Source organism: Haliotis rubra, unplaced genomic scaffold, assembly GCF_003918875.1.
Source record: "Haliotis rubra isolate DU_JTF1 unplaced genomic scaffold, ASM391887v1 Scf763, whole genome shotgun sequence".
NCBI lineage: Eukaryota > Metazoa > Mollusca > Gastropoda > Lepetellida > Haliotidae > Haliotis > Haliotis rubra.
Genome location: NW_025767483.1, coordinates 205,063 through 229,522, shown reverse-complemented (window position 1 = coordinate 229,522; position 24,460 = coordinate 205,063). Strand labels below are relative to the sequence as shown.

General features: G+C 39.7%; 3 protein-coding genes across 4 annotated transcripts; 2 read left to right on the top strand and 1 right to left on the bottom strand.

Moving 5' to 3' along the window:
* Positions 1-2,032: 2,032 nt before the first annotated feature.
* LOC124260450 (nucleoporin NUP35-like) lies at positions 2,033-14,150 on the bottom strand. The gene is made up of 11 exons (XM_046694775.1): positions 14,034-14,150; positions 12,211-12,299; positions 10,931-11,028; positions 9,597-9,696; positions 8,900-8,978; positions 8,043-8,151; positions 6,929-6,982; positions 5,928-5,997; positions 5,004-5,132; positions 3,476-3,625; positions 2,033-2,389 (listed from the first exon to the last, which is right to left on the bottom strand). Exons 1-11 carry the CDS (start codon positions 14,059-14,061, stop codon positions 2,312-2,314), a joined length of 984 nt encoding a protein of 327 aa, XP_046550731.1. The 5' UTR covers positions 14,062-14,150; the 3' UTR covers positions 2,033-2,311.
* Positions 14,151-14,412: 262 nt separating this feature from the next.
* Positions 14,413-16,915, top strand: LOC124260452 (collagen alpha-1(I) chain-like). Of its 2 annotated transcripts, none has more exons than XM_046694777.1 (2): positions 14,413-14,565; positions 16,103-16,915. In XM_046694777.1, the coding sequence occupies exon 2, from the start codon at positions 16,134-16,136 to the stop codon at positions 16,527-16,529; it is 396 nt and encodes a 131-aa protein (XP_046550733.1). In that variant the 5' UTR covers positions 14,413-14,565; positions 16,103-16,133; the 3' UTR covers positions 16,530-16,915. The 2 variants fall into 2 exon arrangements, with proteins under 2 accessions (XP_046550733.1, XP_046550734.1); XM_046694778.1 differs by having other exon boundaries at positions 14,413-14,569.
* Positions 16,916-17,140: 225 nt separating this feature from the next.
* LOC124260446 (SET and MYND domain-containing protein 4-like) lies at positions 17,141-20,056 on the top strand. Its single transcript, XM_046694765.1, has one exon. It carries the CDS (start codon positions 17,858-17,860, stop codon positions 19,916-19,918), a length of 2,061 nt encoding a protein of 686 aa, XP_046550721.1. The 5' UTR covers positions 17,141-17,857; the 3' UTR covers positions 19,919-20,056.
* The last annotated feature ends 4,404 nt before the right edge of the window (positions 20,057-24,460 follow it).

The window sequence follows — 24,460 nt, the reverse complement described above, 5'->3', positions numbered from 1 at the left end:
CTTCTGGCCAGATTGAACATACAGCATCACTTCTGGCCAGATTGAACATACAGCAGCACTTCACTTCTAGCCAGATTGAACATACAGCATCACTTCTGGCCAGAGATTGAACAGCATCACTTCTGGCCAGATTGACAGCATCACTTCTGGCCAGACTGAACATACAGCATCACTTCTGGCCAGATTGAACATACAGCATCACTTCTGGCCAGATTGAACATACAGCATCACTTCTGGCCAGATTGAACATACAGCATCACTTCTGGCCAGATTGAACATACAGCATCACTTCTGGCTAGACTGAACATACAGCATCACTTCTGGCCAGATTGAACATACAGCATCACTTCTGGCCAGATTGAACGTACAGCATCACTTCTGGCCAGATTGAACATACAGCATCACTTCTGGCCAGATTGAACATACAGCATCACTTCTGGCCAGATTGAACATACAGCATCACTTCTGGCCCAGATTGAACATACAGCATCACTTCTGGCCAGATTGAACATACAGCATCACTTCTGGCCAGATTGAACATACAGCATCACTTCTGGCCAGATTGAACATACAGCATCACTTCTGGCCAGATTGAACATACAGCATCACTTCTGGCCAGATTGAACATACAGCATCACTTCTGGCCAGATTGAACATACAGCATCACTTCTGGCCAGATTGAACATACAGCATCACTTCTGGCCAGATTGAACATACAGCATCACTTCTGGCCAGATTGAACATACAGCATCACTTCTGGCCAGATTGAACATACAGCATCACTTCTGGCCAGATTGAACATACAGCATCACTTCTGGCCAGATTGAACATACAGCATCACTTCTGGCCAGATTGAACATACAGCATCACTTCTGGCCAGCATCACTTCTGGCCAGATTGAACATACAGCATCACTTCTGGCCAGATTGAACATACAGCATCACTTCTGGCCAGACTGAACATACAGCATCACATCTGGCCAGATTGAACATACAGCATCACTTCTGGCCAGATTGAACATACAGCATCACTTCTGGCCAGATTGAACATACAGCATCACTTCTGGCCAGATTGAACATACAGCATCACTTCTGGCCAGCAACATACAGCATCACTTCTGGCCAGATTGAACATACAGCATCACTTCTGGCCAGATTGAACATGCAACAGATTGAACGTACAGCATCACTTCTGGCCAGATTGAACATACAGCATCACTTCTAGCCCAGATTGAACATACAGCATCACTTCTGGCCAGATTGAACATACAGCATCACTTCTGGCCAGATTGAACATAACATACTGGCCAGATTGAACATTACTTTCTGGCCAGACTGAACATACAGCATCACTTCTGGCCAGATTGAACATACAGCATCACTTCTGGATTGAAGATTGAACATACAGCATCACTTCTGGCCAGATTGAACATACAGCATCACTTCTGGCCAGATTGAACATACAGCATCACTTCTGGTCAGACTGAACATACAGCATCACTTCTGGCTAGACTGACCATACAGCATCACTTCTGGCTAGATTGAACATACAGCATCACTTCTGGCCAGATTGAACATACAGCATCACTTCTGGCCAGATTGAACATACAGCATCACTTTTGGCCAGATTGAACATACAGCATCACTTCTGGCCAGATTGAACATACAGCATCACTTCTGGTCAGATTGAACACACAGCATCACTTCTGGCCAGATTGAACATACAGCATCACTTCTGGCCAGATTGAACATGATCAGTCAGTTTAGAAAACTGTTGTACAATATCTGTTTAAATATGGCTTGAACACTGGCCACACTAACTTAATCACTGGCATGATTTCAACATTTATAATATAAATCCTCCATTGAAGTAAAATGAAAAGGCTAGAATTGGAAAGCCATCATGTCTTCAGAAATATTTGTATGAAATGTAAATAAATTATATCCTGGGTCTTCTCACTGTAGCTCTGCTGTTTAAGTTACCAGTAAGGAGAAGAATTTCACGACAAATATTCAGTTGTGTAGCGTAAAATGTTCTCTATTCTTCGGCTCTTGACATCTTGAACGTCCAATCTTGAAATCTCGGTTATCGGCAACTCTGCTTTTTCTCTTGAAGATTACCGGTCCATATTATCACAAACAGCTTTCTAAAAGATTTTCCATTCTCTTAAATTCAATATTTGTGGTCCTCATAACTTTGTCTGGAACACTTTGTAAAGTGCAGCTCACTAAAAGTTGACCACAAAGCATCATTTTGCACCATCTGTCCCAAGTAGTTTACAGGAAAACATTGTTTGTCTCCCAGATGACAACTACCATCCCAACATGTACTCCTTGACCTTGGAAATAAAACTGTTATCTTTTTGTGGTAGCTGGTTTCCTTTTAAAACCTGAAAAATAAAATATATAACAATGTCATCAAGAAAGTACTATCGTAATCCTTCATCGGTGTGAATACATTGTTCTCCCACTTCTGAATACATACAGCAGCTTTGATGAGTTGTCCCCCTTTTTTTAACAAATCAATGAAGGTAAGGTTCAAGCAAGATGGAAAACAGCAAGTACTGATACAAGTGAGCACTGTTTATATTGCTACAATTATGTGTTTCACTTTACACTGTGTACAACAAATCATAGCCTTATGGGTCTTTAAAGTTTGCTGCACTCAGCAATATCACAGCTACATGACAACAGCCCGTATATATTAGTCAGATTGTGAAATCAGTCATTTCGTGAAATGATTAAGATGTCGCCAGTCTTTAGTCTTGTTATCACTCATCCACACTACCAGCATGTCTTTTATGTCGCCATTTACCCTTTCAACTGATCCTTGCCTTTGGGGATGGTGTGGCTTAAAATGTACTCATGCTAGTTCTGGCAAGACGAGTTGAATTTCTTTAATAACATGAGACGTAAACTCTGATCCATTATCAGATTGGAGGATCACTGGGGCACATTTATCAACACTACTTCAGCAGCCCTTTCAGTTGTCAGTGGTCTCAGTAGGCAAAACTTAGTCAAGTGATCCTGATGTACCATTATCCAGCGAAATGACGGACCCTCTTAGTCATTTCACAATCTGACTGTAACATATATAGTTGAATCTGGAGCAGACAATCCTACATTTGATATTGTGTACAATTGCCCAATGGAGAGAAGAATAACATGGGACAAAATCCCCCTGGCACACATGGGATGATACCTCTCTCTCATCATACCTCATAGTCATAGACCCGTGAAGATCCGGGTTAGAATGTTCCTTCAGTAACCCATCCTTGTCATAAGAGGCGACTAACGGGATCAGGTGATCAGGCTCGCTGACTTAGTTGACACATGTCATCGTTTCCCAGTTGCGTAGATTGATGCTCATGCTGTTGATCACTGGATTGTCTGGTCCAGACTCAATAATTTACAGACCACCGTCATATATAGCTGGAATATTGCTGACTGCAGCATAAAATTAAACTCACTCATACCTCATAGTCTGTCCGAGATGCCTGGTAGGCGGAAGTGAGGGGCCTGATAGGGGTGTGTTTGGAGGAGGTGCTTGTGTCCGCCAGTCGGGACATGTTCAGGGTGGGTGTGGCCATTGTGTCATCATTCTCCTTGTTGTCATCCATTACACTCTGCAATAAAAACAAACTGGAATTAATAGCATTCACAGCATACTGCTTGAATCATCTATTTTCTGCTCTCATAAGCCAAGATGTTACTGGCAAACAAGAATAAGTTAGACCAGTGCAAAGAACGCGTATACAAGAAGTAGGCGGTGCACGGCAATGAGCAAACCCATTTGGTTTGTGAAAGGTAGAGCAGATGTAGGCTAGTGCATGTGCATTACATGACGATGAAATTGACTCCGGCGTAGCTGCACACGCCTTGCTTCACCCATCGCACTACACTTGATCGCGGACCACTTGGGGCCCCTTCACTAACAATGGCAAGCGCCAGTGGGCAGCACTCACACATGCTAATACAGGTCAATTGTCAGGTCGGTGCTCACCTTATCCTTGTTTGCCAGTAGTTGGATGCCATTTTAAAGACTTGGATGGATGCCATTTCTTGGAACTTGGTGCATGGGTATGGTGGCGAGGTCAAAGGAATTTAATTAAATAAATTGTTTGCCACTGATATGGCAATGTCCCCCGCCGCTAAAGAATGGAATATCTATATTTACTACTTTATAATTTTTGGTCACATACAAGATGCCTGAAATGACTGGTGTCTGCATAATCACCCATGTAGGCTGTCAACATACTTGAAAACATTGCGTGCAATGTTTTATGAGACATCGCGTTTAAATAAGTTTGAAAAGTGATCAAAGTGCCGTGGTGACCTTGAAGATAACATCAATGTCACCCAAATCGACAGGTGTCTGCCTAATCCCCCAATGTGTAGACATTGGGTACAACAGTTCATGAGATATCACGTTAACGAGTTTGAAAAGTGGTCAAAGTGTCGTGGTGACCTTGAAAATAAGGCCAAGGTCACCCAGATCGACTGGTGTCTGGGTAATCCCCAAATGTAGGCTGTCACCAAATTTGAAGACATTGGGTACAACGGTTCATGATATATCGCGTTAAAAAGAATCGGTACGTATGTACGGACACCGCTGAATACATTGTCCCCCCCGTTCCGCGTTGCAGCGGGGGACAACAAATCACTGACACATGTTTTGATTTAAGAAACCATCGTAAAATCAACACTGTGGAACTGTAAAGCATAACTACATGAAGACGTCTGATTGGCATTTAGAAGCTGCTAAGCAACCACCGACAAGCAGACTTTACGGATGTCACATCATAACAGAACAAGACGACAAAGTCATCAATATCCCCTGCAACGGCAACGTCTCTTTATGAATATGCCTACTAGTTATGATTATTAACTGTTTAAACACTTGAAAATACGGACGCACTGACGGAACTCATTTCTATAATAAGTTGTCATCCACCCATTAAATATCTTCCTCGTTACATTAAGACAGCTGACTGGTGTATGTACCTTGTCTATGCAGGGCAGTACTCCCACCATCATGCTGTTGCCGAACACCTTGCCGTTTTTACTGAGAGCCTTCTTGGCCTGTATCTTGGACTGGTAGTGAATGTGCATCCAGTTTCCTTCCATGGAGGACTGCAACACAACATGTTCCAGACAAGTGCATTGACATACATCCATCCATCCATCCATCCATCCATCCAGACAGACAGACAGACAGGCACACAAAACTATTTATAAAGTGCTTTTTATCAATGTAATTGCTCAAAAGCGCTATCTGAGTCCACATTATCCATGTGCAGAGGTGAATAGGTGCGTCTTGAGTCCACTTTTAAAATTTGACAGTTCTATTTCGGAATGAAGGATGGATGGTAAATTGTTCCAGAGGAAGGGTCCTGCTCTAGAGAAAGACCTGTCCCCATATGACTTAGTTCTAGTTTGTGGTATTTCAAGGAGAGACTGGTCCCTTGAGCGGAGTGATCTAGTTGGGTAATATGGTGTCAGGAGATCCAAGAGGTATTTTGGAGCTAGACCATTTAAACACTTGAAAACAAGGAGCAGGAGCTTACAGTCAGCAAACATATTAAAAATTCATGCAAGTCCACTAATCAAAGACTACTAAATTGTGCTGAAGGCAAGAAATAATCTAATGACAATAGTCCTTATTGACAAGCAGCATTTGGGGTCCATATTCTGAACCATTGGCTTAATTTTGCTACTCACTGGAACTAGTTTAACATGGACACCTCTCAGAAACTGACTCCAAGCCAACCAGTCTTTGCTTCATCCCCTAATGGAAGGCAGGGTAACAACAAGTACCATCCCTTAACATCACTTTGACACAGCTGGCATTCCACTCTCTCTACCTATTGGACCACTGATCCCTTGTTGAAACATGAACTGATGTCAGTATAAAGCTAGTTTCCTTACCACATGCTTCATGATATTGCCATACTGTGAGAACTGCTGTACAATGAAAGACGTGGCAGCAGGCGGGAACCTGCAGAACAATCATGTAAAGATGTGCAAATTAAACCTGTGATATATATCTGCTTACTAAAGACTAAGGGTTCAAATGCCTTTTCGAAAATTCACCTGAAAAAGGACAATGAATATGAATGATAAAAGAAAAAGATAAGTGACAGTATTTCCAGATCCTTTATACTAATATTGATGACATGTGTAACCTTTCACCTATCAGCCCATTCTTTGAAGGTATTGTTAGGGTTAAACACTTTCAGACATTCGGGGTCATGTGTCACAAAGTTCAAACCTCCAAAATATTCACTTGTTCATGGTCAAGCAGTAACACCTTAGATTAGAAACTTGAAAAATGCACTTGACCCAATCATCAGGCAAATAGTGTTTTGAAGGACTAGAGCTGGTTAAGCTATGTGGATAGACAGAAATACTTTAGAGAGCTGATACTGCTTTGAGTTGCAGTGTCCTGACAACTAGGGTTGAGTGAGTGAGTGAGTGAGTTTAGTTTTACTCCGCACTCAGCAATATTCCAGCTATATGGCGGCGGTCTGTAAATCATCAAGTCTGGACCAGACAATCCAGTGATCAACAGCATGAACATCGATCTGCACAATTGGGAACAGATGACAAGTGTCAACCAAGTCAGCGAGCCTGACCACCCGATCCCGTTAGTCGCCTCTTATGACAAGCATAGTCGCCTTTTGTGGCAAGCATGGGTTGCTGAAGACCTATTCTACCCCGGATCTTCACGATTCCAACTAGGGTTGAGAATATTGCTACAAATGTACCTTGCCGAAAAACAAAACTGAGCCTGATGTGAGGTGAGTGAATACACGATCCACAAGGCTACCCAACTGCCACAAGAGTAACAAGTAAAGAAATCACCACAATGTTTATGCGTATAATACAGATTTCAACAATTTACAAAGTGTATGATATGTGAGTCATACCCAAAAACTGTGACCCATGTTTCATCAAGAATGTCCTCTGCCTTCAGGCTATCCCTACAAAAAACAAGGATTAAAGTTACAAGGGCAATATTCCAGCTATATGGCGGTGGCCTGTAAATAATCGAGTCTGGACCAGACAATCCAGTGATCAACAACATGAGCATCGATCTGCGCAATTGGGAACCGATGACTTGTCAACCAAGTCAGCGAGCCTGACCACCCGATCCTGTCAGTCGCCTCTTACGACAAGCATGGGTTACTGAAGATCAATATTCTAACCCGGACCTTCACGGGTCGTTACAAGGGCTGAGTCTTGACCAAAATAATATTCTGCAGTATACTGCCATATGTGTGTCTATATTGAGATCCATATTCCACTACATTGGGAGCTCAATGAGTAAGCGAGTTCGGTTTTTACGCTGCTTTTGGGGGACACCAGAAATGGGCTTCACACATTTGTACTAACGTGTAGAATCGAACCCGGGTCTTCGACATGATGACCGAAAGCTTGAACCACTAGGTGAGGTGAGGTGAAATTGTGTGTTACGTCGTGCTTGAGAATATTTCGCTCATATGACGACGTGCATGCGTGTGTATGTGCGGCTGCTTGTACTAGCCCAGACTTAAGCTGGTTTTATAGTGCTAGCCCACTGAGATACCATGCCACAGCGAAGCATGAATACCCCACTCAGACACATTATACTGACTCCAAGCAGACCAGTCCTTGTTGTACCCATTAATGCCGAGCGCCAGGCAGGGACCAACAAGTAGCATATTTCAACGTCTTTTGGTATGACGCGGTCGGGGATCGAACCCGCGACCTTCCGTTCTCCGGGCGGACGCTCTAACCACTACACCACGGAGGCGGTCTTGAACCACTAGGCTATCCCACAGCCCCTCGGGGGGCTCAAGTGTCATTGACATTGATTTTACATGTTTATAAAGATCCTATATCCTACATACATACTATTATTAAATATAGTCAGTCGCTACCATTTTGTAGTCATGGATACAGGGGAGATAACAATGTGAGAGAAAAATACACTTCTGCAACAAATTTGTTTCTCAATTTTGAAGGAAAACATGCAACATAACTATTACTTCCACTGCCTACCCTTGTGTGTAGAATGGGTCCATCTGTGCAGGGGATGTAGGGATTTTGGAGGGAGGAACGATGAAACTTTCCCCGGCAGGTCTGGGTGTTGTAGCACCAGGAAATAAACCTGCAAGTACATAGATACTGTCCACCATCATAGCTTAAACAGCTTCATCTGTTTGCTTACTGTTTCACACAAGATGCACTATTCAATCTATATGACTGTCACCTTTAAGTAATCGAGTCTAGGCCAGACAATCTAGTGATCCATGCAATGGGCAATGTTGTCAAGATACAATGAAATGCTATCAACCAAGTCACTGAAACTTCCAACATGTTCAAGAAATGATCAAAATTACATGTATTTGATATCATATCAATTGCAACAAGACAGTAAAGGCTAACCAATCAATCATAAAAAACAACAACTAATTATCGAAATGCTTGATTACCCAGGGCTCGAAAAATTGTAAAATTTGCGTATATAATCGATGCATCGATAGTTTGTCTGACTATCGATGGTTTAGTAATTGACTTCCGTTGATAAATGCGCAGTGCAAAAGACAGGATGTTTGGGTGCAGATTTGCAGCTTCATTGAGTTTATGTTTTAACTGTTTATCTGAACTGGGTTTCAAGTTTCTTGGCAGTTATTAAAAGAGACTGCAACTATTTCAACTAGTTTTATTTCATATAAACTATCCATTCATTTGAATCAAGTGAGACAATTCAAGGAGAAAAACTATTGCAATAGTATAACAATAGTTGGTCAAAATAGACTATCGCTATCGCAATAGTACGGTGCAATAGAATATCGCTATCGCAATAGTTGTTTCCCCCTCAAAATTCACCCCTACCGCTAAGTGTATTTCTTTACCTGAGGTAGGTGGTCCAGGTGACACGCCCCGGGAAGCGGGTGTGGCCGTGGTTCTAGATGGCACCTGGGATGTAAAAGACTGGAACAAAGTAAAACATCATTACAACAGATGCAATGATTAGACTTGAGTCACATTACAGCATTTAACCGGCATGCCTCTCTGACTATCCAATCCACTAAGTCATATCTTACAACCCGCACAGGTTGCTTCAGACTTTACCAACAGTCCGTTTGAGACAAAATGATACCGATGAATTGCAATCTAACACAAAAACAAATAGACATAAAAGAATCAAACTAACGCGGACTGCAATAAACACAACAGACCAACTCTAGAAAAAAATGGCATAATTTGTTTTAGAAACTGTCATCATTTATTTGTGCGTTTTCCCAGTTTGTTACAAGGGCGCATTGGCAACTAAAGGAACAGCGTGAAAAGCGAGTGCTACATGTGGTCTCACCTTAGGAAGTGAGGTTGTTCAAAATTGCCTCTGTTCACCCAGCAGAAAATGGGTACCCAGTGAAATAGGTCTGAGACTATTAACCTTCTAGCGCAGGCAGCTTGGGTTATACGGGGTAATAATGATCAGATTGTGCACTTTGAGCAGGATGTAAGCCTGGAAAAGGCGTGTCATAAATATTCTCATTATTATTAACACGATGACTCCTCCACCATGTTGTGTGCACCCTGATTTACCTGACTGCCGGGGGTTGAATAACTGACGTCTGCTCCAGGGCTCAGGAATAAACTTTTGACAGGAGGAGCACCACCCTTGTCTTTTGTTCTGGATAAATCTCTGTAATCAGGAGGAAACAGTGGACTTCCACAGAAGAGATGAGTGAGCATGCAGTTGGAGAGAGTGAGAGTAGTTTTACAACGCACTCAGCCATATTCCAGCTATATGGCAGCAGTCTGCAAATAATCAAGTCTGGACCAAACAATCTAGTGATCAACAGCATGAGCATCGACCTACGCAATTGGGATACGATGACATGTATCAACCAAGTCAGCAAGCCTGACCCCCCGTTAGTTGCCTCTTATGACAAGCATGGGTTGCTGAAGACCAATTCTAACCCAGATCTTCACAGGTATCATGCAGTTGGAAGAGGCATCATATCATGTGTCAGAATATGTTCAAATACAGATGCATGTTCAATAATAAATTGCTGCAATGACACTGGGTAAGAATCTCTTCAAGATCAGGGTGTTCTAAGCTGAACATCTTATAACCAATCCGTTTCACTGCTGTGAATATATACTACTCAAAATAGTTCAAGAACACTACTTCATGGCACCATAATTTGACAACAATAATGTGGAAGATGTAGGTGTTCTTCATGTTACTGTAGTTACTTAGCACTGAGTCGATTACTGTACATGTACGACATCAGAGATGCCAACCCTGAATCTAAGGAAAACAGAGTCATGACTGGCTGAAAGCCTGGCCTCAGCACCAAAGGTGCGAGTAGGGGGTGAGCGCGTGGTCGGCTTTTCCATTTTGTTTCACTTCATGGACTATGACATGCATTCGGAAAAACTTTGTGAAACTTCATCGTCAACAACCCGCAATATACACAATCGACACCCAAAGGATCACATGCTGAGCTTCTGAATGCTTTTTACCAGTGTTCACTCAAATAAATAAAAAATAAAATAAAATTGTATACCGTAAAAATACATTCAGATTTTTTTCTCAAAAATCAGAGTTTTTTTAAAGAGAAATCGGAGAGCAGATTTTGTCTTTGAAATTGGAGTAACTCCGTGAAATTCGGAGTGGTTGGCATCTCTGCAACATTATAACATGTACAACAGCAAATGGCAACTTTGGAATAATTCCTCTCATTACTGTTTCACCATATTTGATTTGTAACGAAGTATTATTTAATATGAATTCACTACATCATGCCTACAGTTAAATTTGTTCAAAAAGGACAATCCAATTTCAACCAAAGTCATAAAATAATGTCATCCTTGCACAACAAATCCCCCACCCCATCTCCCCAGAATTGGCAATCATCAGCAGGACTGACCTGGGGGTCCCTGATGCGGCTCCCCCAGGGGGTGAGGTGAATGAAGGGTTCTTCTGGGGACTGTGACCCCCTGTGGACCAAAGTCTCGGACCAGCTGGCTACAATAAAAGAACTGTTATGCAACACCGAGAATGTTGGCCATGAAATCAAATATTGGTAATCAAATTCAATGATGATTCCAGTGATTGTACTAGAGAAACGGCAGTAGTTTTTCTGTACAGTTATGAATTTACCAGTACACTGGAGAAGCAACACTTTACAGTACCGATACATTCAATACTTTGAATAGATTGGGTTCACATTTTTATGGGAACACAGCCTATTTTACCAATTAAGAACCATCAATAACCAGTAAATAGATAAACTTTGATCAGGAGATTTTTCATGGTTTTATGATCTTTCTTCTATATCATACTGGAAAGATATATTCTGAACATTTTGGATGACAATCAGTCAATGTCCTAGAATTGTAACCAGTCTCAAACAATATTTCAAAAGCATCCTTATAAGAACAGAACTACAAAACTAATGTGGCCTGTGCCTTGTGTAAATCGAAAGCACAAGAATATTTTACCCGTATAACACAATATTTCAAAAGCATCCTTATAGGGCAGAACTACAAAACTAATGTGGCCTGTGCCTTGTAAAAATCAAAAGCACAAGAATATTTTACCGGCATAACACCAAGCAGATAAGAAAATTAAAATATTTATCTGAAACAATTAATTGTCCACACAAAAATTATGTCATGTGACTTGTAAATTACTGAGTTACAAAAAATTGACATATAAAACACTAAGTAATTTAATTGACGTGTATCAGACAGCTCATGTGAATATCATTTCAAAGATGATTTAAATTTTCTAATTACATGCCGAAACTACAAAAATATTAGACACAGTATGTATATTTACATCCATAGCAATAACCTAAAAACATTATTACACGACAACTCTTCAGCCAAGGATTATACAATCAACATGGAAAGTCTTAAAGCAGTCCACGATTTTATTGTAAATGTAAAAGATTTCAAATACTTATTGCATAAAATTCTGAAATTTAGTTTCTACATTAATTAACTTGAACACCACTAACTCACGGTGACTGATCTCTTTTAATTTTATGCATCGTACCTGTGTATATATACAAAAATGAAATGTTTATATGAAACTACCAACTGTACTCTGTTTTTCCTGAAGTGGTATTATATAAACAATATTTCACTTGTTTACTAATACACATTTTGTTCATGTAATAAAAATATGTTTAAACCAACAAACCGATATTCCATGTTGAACACTGTCTCCCAATAGGTATCCTGGCAGATATTGGTGGGTTCCAGGACTGCTAGGGGATGCTAACATTGGTTCTGAAATAAATAGTTTTATTCAGTACATATAGTACCATGAAGACAGCCTGTTTCAGTGGTAAAATACATGTCTACGGAAGATAACGCTAAGTTAATGAGAAACAATGCTTCATGGTCTGGTGCTCATTTCCTGTCTTGGCCAATGTGTAATTACCAGACTAGCAAATTAGTACCATCTGTTACAGTGAGACATTGTGTCAGTGTTACTAGGGTAGGTTAATGGACATCATAAGGTGCAAGTTGCCATACAAAATATAAGCAGTTTATGGAGTTCTTGACATCAGTTAAAAACTATCGGTTGACAGGATCTGTCAGTTAGTTCTCACATTCAAAATCATTTGCTGTCATCACAGAGTTATGTTCTTGTTCTAAGTTGGCAAATGTAATTAATACCCAAACCATCAATTCAGTAATTAAACAAAACTGTTTGGTAAGAGTTCCTCCCATTCCCCCATCCCAAATAATATCTATAAATGAATATATACTAAAATTATTCAGGGCTCCAGATAAGGGCTGTATCGGCGTATGTACGGATATAAAATATGCATGATACGGTAGGAAATAATTAAGAAAACATAGGAAATACGCACTATAGCAATGGTCTAAGATCATTTACAGACATATTTTTTTTAAAGTATTGTTTTATTGTTTATTGACCTGTTTAGATAAGAGTAGCAATGCTGTGGTGCATATAAGAAACAAAACACAAGATTACTGATACTCCTGTAATTCCAACTAGTACAGTAACTCTAAATGAATTCTTAAGGTTTTCCAGTACTCTTCTGTTGAAAATATAAGGAGTATGTACTCCTGATGTTGAAAAATTATCTGGAGCCCTGTTATTAACAAAACCTAACACAACTATTACTAGAGAACCCACAAAAGTAACTAAAAGCCCGAAAATTGATTACAATATATAAAGTCAATCCACCTTACGTTACCTTGCGCAAGAAAGAAGTGGGCAAACATATGGGGAACGGAAGGAACTCTTTCCAATTGTTTCCTATATAAATGATAATGCTGAGACTTATCATCCATAATGTATATAATCGCTGGTAAAAAACCCAACATATTAACAGATCATAGGTTTTCAGACATCCTTTATTCTGACAGCAGTGCTCTATCAGCCCATGATGAGGGGTGTTGCATCACAGACACAGTAACCTCTTGAATAATGGCTTGTGTTTAAGATAAAGTTCTCTCTTATACTAATTATAAGTTATAGATTGGTCACAGTTGTACACTTGTAAATGCGATAATCAAGACAACCACAGATGTTCTTACAGAGTCTAAAACCCATATGAGGACACAAGCTTATTGCAAAGACACACATAGGTATATTCATTTTGCTGACAGCAGAGTTGAAAGATTTGAATACTGTTTTCTTTGTACATAATCTAAATGCATGCCAAATCATGCATCTGCTAGGGAGACACCATTAGTCACCAAATGCATGGTGACATTTCAATGAAATTGTATATTTTATTCTGAACAGATTTTGCGATCAATAGAAATGCTATTTATGACATAGTTGTTACGCGTGTGAACAACATCAAACAGAAATTAATTCTTTGTATAATATAATATAAAGATAAAAACAGAAAAGTTGGAAAGTCATGGCATGACACATGGTAGGTTCTAATTTCACGTCAGAACAAGTGAAAATTCCTGTTTATTCTCCTTTTTGTTAAATGTTTCATACAATCTATTCGGAGGAGACAAGGGTATAATTACCATGTAAATCTGCTGATGCGGAGAACATTATTAAACACAAACAATTTAACAGAATCTGTGAAACTAATATGTTGGGAATATAACGAGAGAAAGTCAAGTTTTCGAAATTGGCGGAAGTTCGAGAATCCAATGTGCGCATGTCCCTCAAAATATTTCCGGAATAGTAGGGTACTATTATCAACGCAACTATTAAAATATGTGCAGATCATTTCAAAATTTGTATTTGTATGTATTTTATTTCAAAAATGATCATAATAATTATTACTGGTTATAGTGATTGGTTATATGTATTATTTCTTTACTTACTTTTCTGATTTAAAAAATGTATCATGACGAGTTTAAACCACATACCTTTGTGGTGTTTTTACGATAATAGCTCTCAGAAATCTACCTGTAGCAGCCGATGCCCAAAATAGAGAACGGCATCAGGTTACAGACATGTGTTCTTAACGCTCCCTGCACGCTGGTTCTGTGGCAGATCATCACCGACGCTGCATTCTTCACTTGGAGCAGTATTCCGTCGAAATTACAAGTAAGTAAGTTTATCTTCAACGATATGTACCTGAAATACTGAAGTTATGCCAACGTTGGGCACACTAAACTTTAGTGCTTGTTGATTAGTTTTGGTAACTTTGAAGATTTCCAGTGCATGGAATTTCAGACCGGATTCGTTCAGCCACAGACAACGTATCATGTCCCCGACACGCTTCGGAACCGTTGAATATTTCACCAGCATCGGTTCTGTCGGTGATTTTCGATCAGTTGTTGACCAATTATTTACCAATTATTGTTTGTGTTGGGATATTGTGAATCTCAGTTGACCATTTGTTTGAGTTTATGTCATAACGCAGGTGTAAATATGTAAGACTGATAGAACATTCGCGAAACACGCGTTTAATTAACTGGTGACAATGTTAATGTTCCTAATGGTGATGATACGGTGTTTTGTTATAGTATTTGTGTATTTATGCAGTGTGATGTTTTATTATAAACATTACCAAGTCGTGTGATGGATATTTGAGAAGAAGAGTTGAGTGAATTTGTAGGTGCTGGATACAACATGGTTAACATATAAAGTAATGCCACATGCTGCATGTCCTGTGATTATTTTAACTTTGCGTTAAGATTTGTGTCTGCCATTGAACATTAGCTGTAACCAAATAGGCTGCATGTGCTTCAAATATGTAAGTTGTAACCATGGAGGTTTAAAAAGGATTTGGACATTCTGACTGGTTGGCATTCAGTCTACTGTAACCAAGTTGAAGTTAAATGCCACCATGGTTACTGTAACCATGGTAAATATTATTATAGATCTAGGCATATGTCAAATTCCATATTTCTTTATGTGTATACTAATTTCTCTCTGTAGTAAATGGGGAGTATCCATAAGGGGACTACATTATAGTCCTCTATTGTATGAACACTTTAGAGCTAAGGATGAGTAAGAAATAGGGTTTGGTTTATTGCGACTTTCAGCACCTTTAGCATTATTCCCTGCATATCATGGCAGGGGACATTAGGGGTGACAACTGGGTTCACACAAGGGCCTCAAAAGTGGGAGCTAAGTATGAGAAGCCAATGCTTTATTTACTGGGCTACCCCACAGACCCTAGGAACTGGGTATTCAGGGATAGAGTTGTTTCCTCTTACCACTGAAAGTATGTCATTTACATTTGGATTTGAGTACCATTTTTACCATGTTTACCTTTGTCTATTTTGCTCGTAAAATATAATTGATGAAAATGTCAAAACAACACCTTTTGTGAACAGAAAAACATTATGTTTGCATTTTTATGTACAATTTCTTATTATTGTAATGCTCATAATAGTTTTGTCATGTGTACATAGTGTATGTGTCACAAGATTTGAAATTTGGACAACTTTGATAATGAGCTCTTTAAGTTCCTGGTGGTATAACTATAGTCATAAAGTGTTCTTTTGCTTATTCGGTGTAGTATATATCATGGTAAATTTTAACATTTTATGGCTTAATTTTATCCAAAATTTGATGTTCAATTTCATGTGATTATTTATGTCAATTAACAGTTAATTTCTTCTGTTGGGTTTAGGAACAGGCTAGGGGACAGTCCAGCAGCTACGATGGTTATAGTCATTGACTTGGAGGAGGAGGAGGCAAAGAAAGCAGCAGAAGCCGCAGCAGCAGCAAAACAGACAACTGCTACAGCTTCACCAAATGGCAATGGTTCAGGACAACCTGGTGGAGATAAAAATGGAAAATCAGGAAAGAAGCCACAGCCAGTGCCCACAGGACCTCAGCATAGCAAAGGAAAGCCAGATATTGCAGGTGGAGAGGGAGCAGCAGCTGGTGTTGCAGAATCTCCACCTACCCAGAAGTCCAGTGATCCTGATACCAAAAGGAAAGAGGACACTGTAAAAGATTCCAAGCCTAATCCACAGCAACCCAAGAGTATGCCAGCTGAAACTAACCCTTCCAAAGGAAGAGATGGCAAGGCTGGCAAAGATTCAAAAAGTTGAAACCACTAAAGCCACTCCATCATCAGATAAGGCTTCAGCTGGAGCCAAAAGTGAACCTGGAGGAGCCTCTGTTTCAAAGGATAAAGTTGCTGATGGGAGCAAGACAAATTCACAGCCAGCAAAAGGTTCAATAGATTCTGCCAGTGGAAGCAAGGGTAAGCAGCAACAAGCGAAAAGGGTCAGATGCTGAAAAGGCTTCTTCCAAAGGAAAAAATGCAGCCAGTAGCAAAGATAAGCTCAAATCATCACTAGAAACTGATAAAACTGCTTCAAAAGGTAATGGTACTAATTCCAAGAGTACCAAGAGTACACCACAACATTCAAAACCTGCTGGAACAGATAAACCTGCGTCTGAAAGCAAAGATACTGTTGAAAGCAAGCCAAAAGTCCTTCTTCGACTGACAAGCCTACTTCAAAAGGAAAAGAAGTCAATTCACAATCTCAGGCATCAAATGTTGCATCTCCCTCTAAGACGAAAGATACTACAGAAAAAGAAGGGAAAAGCCGAAGTCAGAAAGCTTCAGCTAAAAGCACCTAATCCAGCAGTAAGATCAAGAGAAATCTTCAGCTAAAACACTTGACCAGTCATCACCCCAGAATTGAGCAGTAAAGAGAAATCTTCAGCTAAAACACTTGACCAAGTATCACCCCCAGAATTGAGCAGTAAGGGTCAAGAGAAATCTTCAGCTAAAACACTTGACCAAGTATCACCCCCAGAATTGAGCAGTAAGGGTCAAGAGAAATCTTCAGCTAAAACACTTGACCAAGTATCACCCCCAGAATTGAGCAGTAAGGGTCAAGAGAAATCTTCAGCTAAAACACTTGACCAAGTATCACCCCCAGAATTGAGCAGTGAGGGTCAAGAGAAATCTTTAGCTAAAACACCTGACCAAGTATCATCCCCAGAATCATTCAGTAAAGGTAATGGGAAATCTTCAGCTAAAACACCTGACCAAGTATCACCCAAAGAGTCAACTGAAGCATCAAACCAAGTATCACCAACCCTCGAGTCAAGCAGTAAAGAGAAACTGAAGGATGAGTTATCGGTAACATCTTCCCAGGAGAAGCCACCTGAGCTGGCAGCAGAGAGTAATCCTGCATCCAAGAAACCAGTGACAGAGGAGGCAAAGAGTGAACAGCAACAACAACCACAGGGCACTGCTGGACAGAAGGTACCTGAGGGTGCTGAGTCCAAAGTCCAAACATCGGATGTCTCTGATACTAAAGAAGCAGTGGCTGAGACTAAAGACCCTGACAGTGCACCATCAGAAAATCCACAAGTGAAGAAAAAGTCCAAGCCAGCATACTCCAGTTTCTCCTCATCTCTTATGGCCCCTACTTTAACAACATGGGTGAAGACTGTCCGTGAAAGACTTAGTCGGAAAGGCCAGCTTGATAAAATCCTGGATAGCTTTAAGAAATGTATGACAGATGAAGAAAGGGTTGCATGTTTGTACAATATTGAAGATGTCCATGAGGTTCTTAATGTGAAGGAGACCTACAAGGCTAAAGATGAAGATGAAGCAAAGGATCTGAGAATCCAAGGGAACCTAGCTTTCCAAAAGAAGGACTATGATGCTGCTCTCAAGCTGTATTCTGACTGTATTATTAATGCCCCTTCAAAAGGAAGCACTGAACTAGCCCTTGCATTGGGCAACAGATCTGCTGTGTTATATCATTTGCACAACTATGTCCTTTGTTTGCAAGATATCCGACAAGCTTTCAAGCACAGTTATCCAGACCATCTGCAGTATAAGTTGTATGAACGCAGAGGAAAAGCTTGCTATGCACTTCGGTTGAAAGAGGAGGCCATCTGTGCATTTAACGATTCTCTTAATGTTCTGGACAAGACTCAACTAGATCAAAAGAAAGTTGCCACTTTGAAGTCAGATTTGATGAAGCAGTTGGAAAAGTGTAACAAAATTGTTCCAGGAGGAAAATTTAAGAATGTTCGTGATTACAACCACAACCATACACAGATTCCAGAGTTTAAAGAAAGTCGAAGTTCCCACATCCCATGTATGGTAAATTCACTTGTCATGAAGTCTACAGATGGTCATGGAAGAGGTCTGTATGCAACCAGAGACATAGAAGTAGGGGAGGTGTTGATAATTGAGAAACCATTCACATCTGTCACCCTCAGGGAGTACAACCTGACACATTGCCATCACTGCTGCAACAAAGTGTATTGCCCATTGCCTTGCGACCAGTGCAGTGGTGTGGTTTTCTGTAGTGAGGAGTGTCTGGACACAGCGATGAAGTCCTACCACTATGCAGAGTGCAAATATCATGATCTTATCCAGAGATCTGAGCTTGGTATGGCACACTTGGCCTTGAGAATGGTGTTGAAAGTTGGACAGAAGTTCCTACGGGAGTACCAGAAGAAAGCAGAAGAGAAGATGAGTGATCCTCTTCTCCTTGGCTGCAATGAGAATGGTGTGTATGATTCAGATGATTATCATTCGGTGTATAATCTGGTGAACCACACTGATGACAGGTCATGTCCAGATTTGTTCAGAAGGGCTCTTGGTGCTGTGTTCTTGGTGAAATGTATTGAGAAGTCTGAATTCTTCGCTGCTGCAGAAGGTGCTGAAGATAGTGATGTTGATGAGGAGGCGGTTTATGTTGGTGGACACATCCTTAGACATACACAGATGCTTCCTTGCAATGCTCATGAAGTGTCTGAGCTTCTGTACAAAACATATAGTGTTGAAATGTCAGAGCCAGTTGAAATTGGATCAGCTATCTATTCAACATTAAGCTTGATCAACCATTCTTGTGATCCGTCAGTTGTCCGACATTTATATGGAAACCAATGTGTTGTACGGGCAATACGAAACATATCCAAAGGAGAAGAAATATTTGACAATTATGGGGTCCTGTATCCAGTCACAAGTAAGCAGATGCGTCAAGAGAAGCTGGTTGCACAGTATTACTTCACCTGCAACTGCTATGCCTGTGTAAGCAACTGGCCAATGTATAACAAAATCAGAAGAGAAGATCCAGTATTGAAGTGTAAGAAATGCAAGATTGGCAGAGTCCGAATCCCACCAGACAACCACACAACTCGAGCCATATGCTCTGACTGCAGAGAGGTGATGGACATCACACCAGACCTGCTCCATCTGTCAAAGTCGGAGCAGTTCTTCCAAGGCAGCATGGACAAGGTGCTTAAAGGAGAGGATAGGGACGCAGCATTACCGTTCCTTGTTGACCATCTCAAGCTGATCGACACCCTCCTGTTTCGACCATGGAAGGACTACAATGACTGTCAGGAGGCCATAAAGCAGTGCTATGGAAGTATGGGAAACTGCCATGTTGTGGAGGAACCGGATGAGGATGACGAGGAGCTTATGATGGGACAGAGAAGAAACCTCAGACCAACCTAGACTGACTGCATAGTTATGTCATGTTGTTATTAGGGTATGTGGGAGGTGTCGTTTGACATCCTACCTAATATCTTGACAAGATTGAAAATTTGTTATGAATATATAATCTTTGGAGGGTCATTAACAGAAAAATTTGAAGGTATACTTCCCATCAAAAGTTTAGACTCACTTAGAGAACTCACTATATGTTATGTATATAATACATGGTTACATCGAAGATTGATTTCTCCACTAACTTGGGGAACCAACTGCAAACCTTATACAAATGAATTGCATGAGGATCATGCATCACATTGCTGAAAAAGCATGTGCAAATATCGTGAATTTGTACAGCTGCGCTTTGGTGTTAAGTTTTGTTAAGAATTCGCCAATTTTCACTTAGTTTCATCATTTATTAATCTCATGACAATAATCTTTTCAACGTTGCGAATTTGTTTTACAATACACCAGTTCATGTGTAAACAGTTCCTTTAAACATTATGGAATATTTTGCAAAATGTAGTTTACAACAGTCCCCTGAAGTAAGTGGCTATATTTACACTAGTGAGTCTAAACTTTGATGGGTAGTATATATAGTGTTGCAATTTTTTTACATTATAATAGCTGACAATAAGAAGAGTCCATGGGTCCACCAAACCATTCATTTCTAATAATCACAGATCAGAAGGACCCATGGTGATAATCTGAATTTTTTATAGGACCTGGACCCCATTCCACAAAGCAACTGTTTATGCTAACAGATCATAGAGCCCACACACTGACATTAAACAGCCCTAGAAGTCAGATAATTAAGAAGTCGGTTCTGAGTCATTATACTGTGTCCGAGTACAGTATCTATGTAAGACTGCAGCATGGTGTTAGTGGGTGAGCACAATAAAACCAACATTAGTGACATTAAACCAACATGCATGAATTCATGCATGCTTGTTATAAAGTATAATAATCTTGTACGGAATTGTAAGTCCATTTTATCTAATACTGAGCATAGCACTAACAATGAACATGATGACATCGTCACTATGATGTCATAGATGACATTGTCTCTATGATGTCATAGATGACATCATCTCTATGATGTCATATAAGTGCCTGAGGAAATGTTATATTGATATAACATTTGCAAGATTTTCATAATCATGACTGATATTTAAGAAAATATTTATGAAGTATTTTGTATGTACATAGATGTTTTTAAACATGTTATTTGATAAGTTATTTTCCCACAAAGCTGGTATTTGTGGTTGGTTTTGAAAATGTAGATTAGTTGCTTGATTTATTGTTATTGTACATTTAGTCACTGCCTATAGAATACCGCACATATCAGTAGTTATCAGTGGACTCTTTAAGGAATAAGGAACAAAAGTGGTTCAAGTAATAAGTGTATGATATTTAACAAATTTAGGCGTTTTCTAAACCAACAGGTCATTTAAAAACTATTACTAATTTAGTCTGAATGTCAGTTTTTGTAAATGAGATACTATTGTATCAGCTGTTTGTTTTCACACATTGCAGCAATACTGGTACTGACATTTTGCACTGATAATGCCATTTTATTTTTGTGCAATATTAGTTTTTGTTTTCATCGTGTTCTCTGTTTTCATCGTGTAATTTTTGAAGTCATAAGACAACTTTGTGCACCAGGGATTGTTTCTTTGATGTGTGATCGTAGTGATTTGACCATACTTCCACCATACTGTACACTTTCTTTATAATCATATCATTTATTCAGATTTGATACCTCTGTGTAAATCTAATGGAACCCCATCAGAGCTTGCATTGGGGAACCCTGAGCATACTTTGACCACCCATCCAAAGGAAGAAATCATGGGTCTAAATATCTGCATGCAAAAACAATGTAAGTTAATTTCTTAACCACCTTGAAATGGAAATTTTTATCTTAGCAAAAGAAACATCACAGAAATACTTCGTTAAGTCTCGATAATACATCCTCTTTGATAAGGGGCGGTGGGGTAGCCTAGTGGTTAAAGCGTTCGCTCGTCACGCCGAAGACCCGGGTTCGATTCCCCACATGGGTACAATGTGTGCAGCCCATTTCTGGTGTCCCCTGCCGTGATATTGCTGGAATATTGCTAAAAGCGGCGTAAAACCATACTCACTCACTCACTCACTCTTCAATAATGATTGTCATGGTGTTCATAAGGAGTAGGACACATAATTAATAGCCCAGGTTTCTGTTTTGTGGCCAGGATTCCCAGATTATATTCATTTTTGAGACACAGAAAAAAGAGATGCTTGTTTGAATAGTTTACATATGATCTCCTTTGGAGGTGGCTCAATATGTTCACAATATTTTCAGGTGTTAAGAAGAGTCATTGTAAATGGAAGTGCATTGACCAGAGTAACCAAATTCATATTCATATAGAAAATATAATAAGGGAGATGAGTGGAAAGATTGGGTATCAGACACCCTCAGGTAACAGAGGTATCATATCGTGATAAGAGTGCATTTGATGAGATTGACTCATTGTATTGCTGTTTGGATTCTGATAGCTCTTGTTTTTGTGTGAGTGTGAATGCATGCTGTCCTGAATCAAGATTGTATTAAATTATGACATTTGAACTGCAGTATTCAATATGTGTGGTGTTTTGAGGTGTCATGGTAGTAGTAACTCTATGAAATATTATCTTCATTGTGCTGAATCTCAAACATGAATAATATTCAATGGGTAAGCATAACGAATTATTATATTAATTTAGTCTGTTATCATGGTTCAGACAACTCATTATGTAACAGATGATATGGTCCACAAGAGTCTCTGAATTCAAGAGTATTTTAGTAGTTAGCTCCCTTTGTGTAAAATCAAGAGTTACATCCCTTTATTCAGGGATCTGGACTCTGGATCTCGATTGTATTTTTGTTTCCATTGATCTTTATTTGCACTGAAACTTATATGTAAGCTTAATCCTTTTTGTGAGAATACCTATATTCTTATAACATGGTAAATTTACATAATAAATACCAACTGATTTTTATTTTTCATAGGTCTCATTCTGTTGATACCTGCCTATTTATACACTGTATTTTCACAATATACCTGTTTGGGTAAATACTACTAAACAGGTACATTGTTGGTGCTATTTGTGAACAGATCAGATGATGATGTGCCTCTTTGTGAAGCTCATACCTCAGTGCCATTAAACATAGAAATTGTGATTACGATGTTTTGTATTCATTATTATACCCCCGCTACAAAGTTTCATTTTTTGCTGTTCCATGGAAACATGACTTGCTGGATGGTTATCTTGTCCGGAGCATATCACTGAAACTATACATGCTAGGTTCACCAAACTTAACACACACATTAATCATGACCAACAGATGAGCCTTTGCTATTTTAAAGTTGATCAGAATTTAATTTATTGCTGTTTCCATGGAAACATGACTTGATGCAGAATGTGTTTGATGGTTTTCTCTGAAGCTATACATGCCAGGTCCAATTATTAATGTAATCAGTAAATGGCAAAATTATTATCTAACATGTACATAAGTTTGTTGGAGTCAAGGAGAAGTCTTGTGAGCTGCTGATCCTTGTCACATTATATATATCAATATCTGTAATTTCCATGTCCCAAATTAGGAAGTGGGGTATGTGAGCTGTACTCACTCATACACTTGTTTGCACTTTAACTATTTCAGTTGTTCAGTGAAGTTGCCGGGCGGTGGGGTAGCCTAGTGGGTAAAGTGTTGGCTCGTCATGCCAAAGACCCGGGTTCGAATCCCCACATGGGTACAATGTGTGAAGCCCATTTCTGGTGTCCCCCGCCGTGATGTTGCTGGAATATTGCTAAAAGCGGGGTAAAACCAAACTCAGTCAGTCAGTCTGTGAAGTTGCCCTAGTTGTCCCTGAGAGCACTGAATAGGGCCTCATGACCCCATGTCTTTCCTGAATATAGGCTTGGGTGTCATAGTAATCCAGCTGCTCTTGCAGGGTTTCTTTATGATATAGCTGGAATATTGCTGATTTTGTAGAAATCAACAACCGATCACTCATTCAAATAAAACAAAGAAATATGTGGAGCCTGATATCCAGAGTTTGTGGTCTAAAATAAAACTTCATTGACGTAGGGGATTCTGAACATGAACCTGAGGAAAATCAAGACTGAATTTTGGGTAACAGAATGGGGCTTGGTGGAAGAGAAAATAATATGGTTCAGGGACTAAGATACAGACTAACCCATAGTCCATTAGAGTAATGTTAACTCCTGACAACTAGAACCACTGTCAATTTAAGATTCTTCCTCAGAAAACAAACATATCATATTTAGATTGAATATGGGGTTTGAACCCATGAGATCTTAGTACAGGTTGTAGTGTTCACTTACAGTGGATTTTTATCATTGAACCCATACAGGGTCTGTCCATAGCATTCACTACATCAACGTGACAATCTGAACACATTCTATGGTGTCCCAAGAACACCCACTACAGGGCAATCTGAACACATACAAGGTGTGCCCGTGACACTCACTGCGTGATGATCTGAACACATACAGGGTGTCCCAAGAACACTCACTACAGGG

Bases quoted from the DNA above. Each gene is read 5' to 3' on its own strand.
- LOC124260450 (XM_046694775.1), bottom strand. From the start codon at position 14,061: ATGTTCTCCGCATCAGCAGATTTACATG. The intron at 12,300-14,033 runs GTAATTATACCC...TATTTATTTCAG, and splicing joins CGCATCAGCAGATTTACATG to AACCAATGTTAGCATCCCCT. The intron at 2,390-3,475 runs GTATGAGTGAGT...TTTATTTTTCAG, and splicing joins CATCTCGGACAGACTATGAG to GTTTTAAAAGGAAACCAGCT.
- LOC124260452 (XM_046694777.1), top strand. From the start codon at position 16,134: ATGGTTATAGTCATTGACTTGGAGGAGGAGGAGGCAAAGAAAGCAGCA.
- LOC124260446 (XM_046694765.1), top strand. From the start codon at position 17,858: ATGGCCCCTACTTTAACAACATGGGTGAAGACTGTCCGTGAAAGACTT.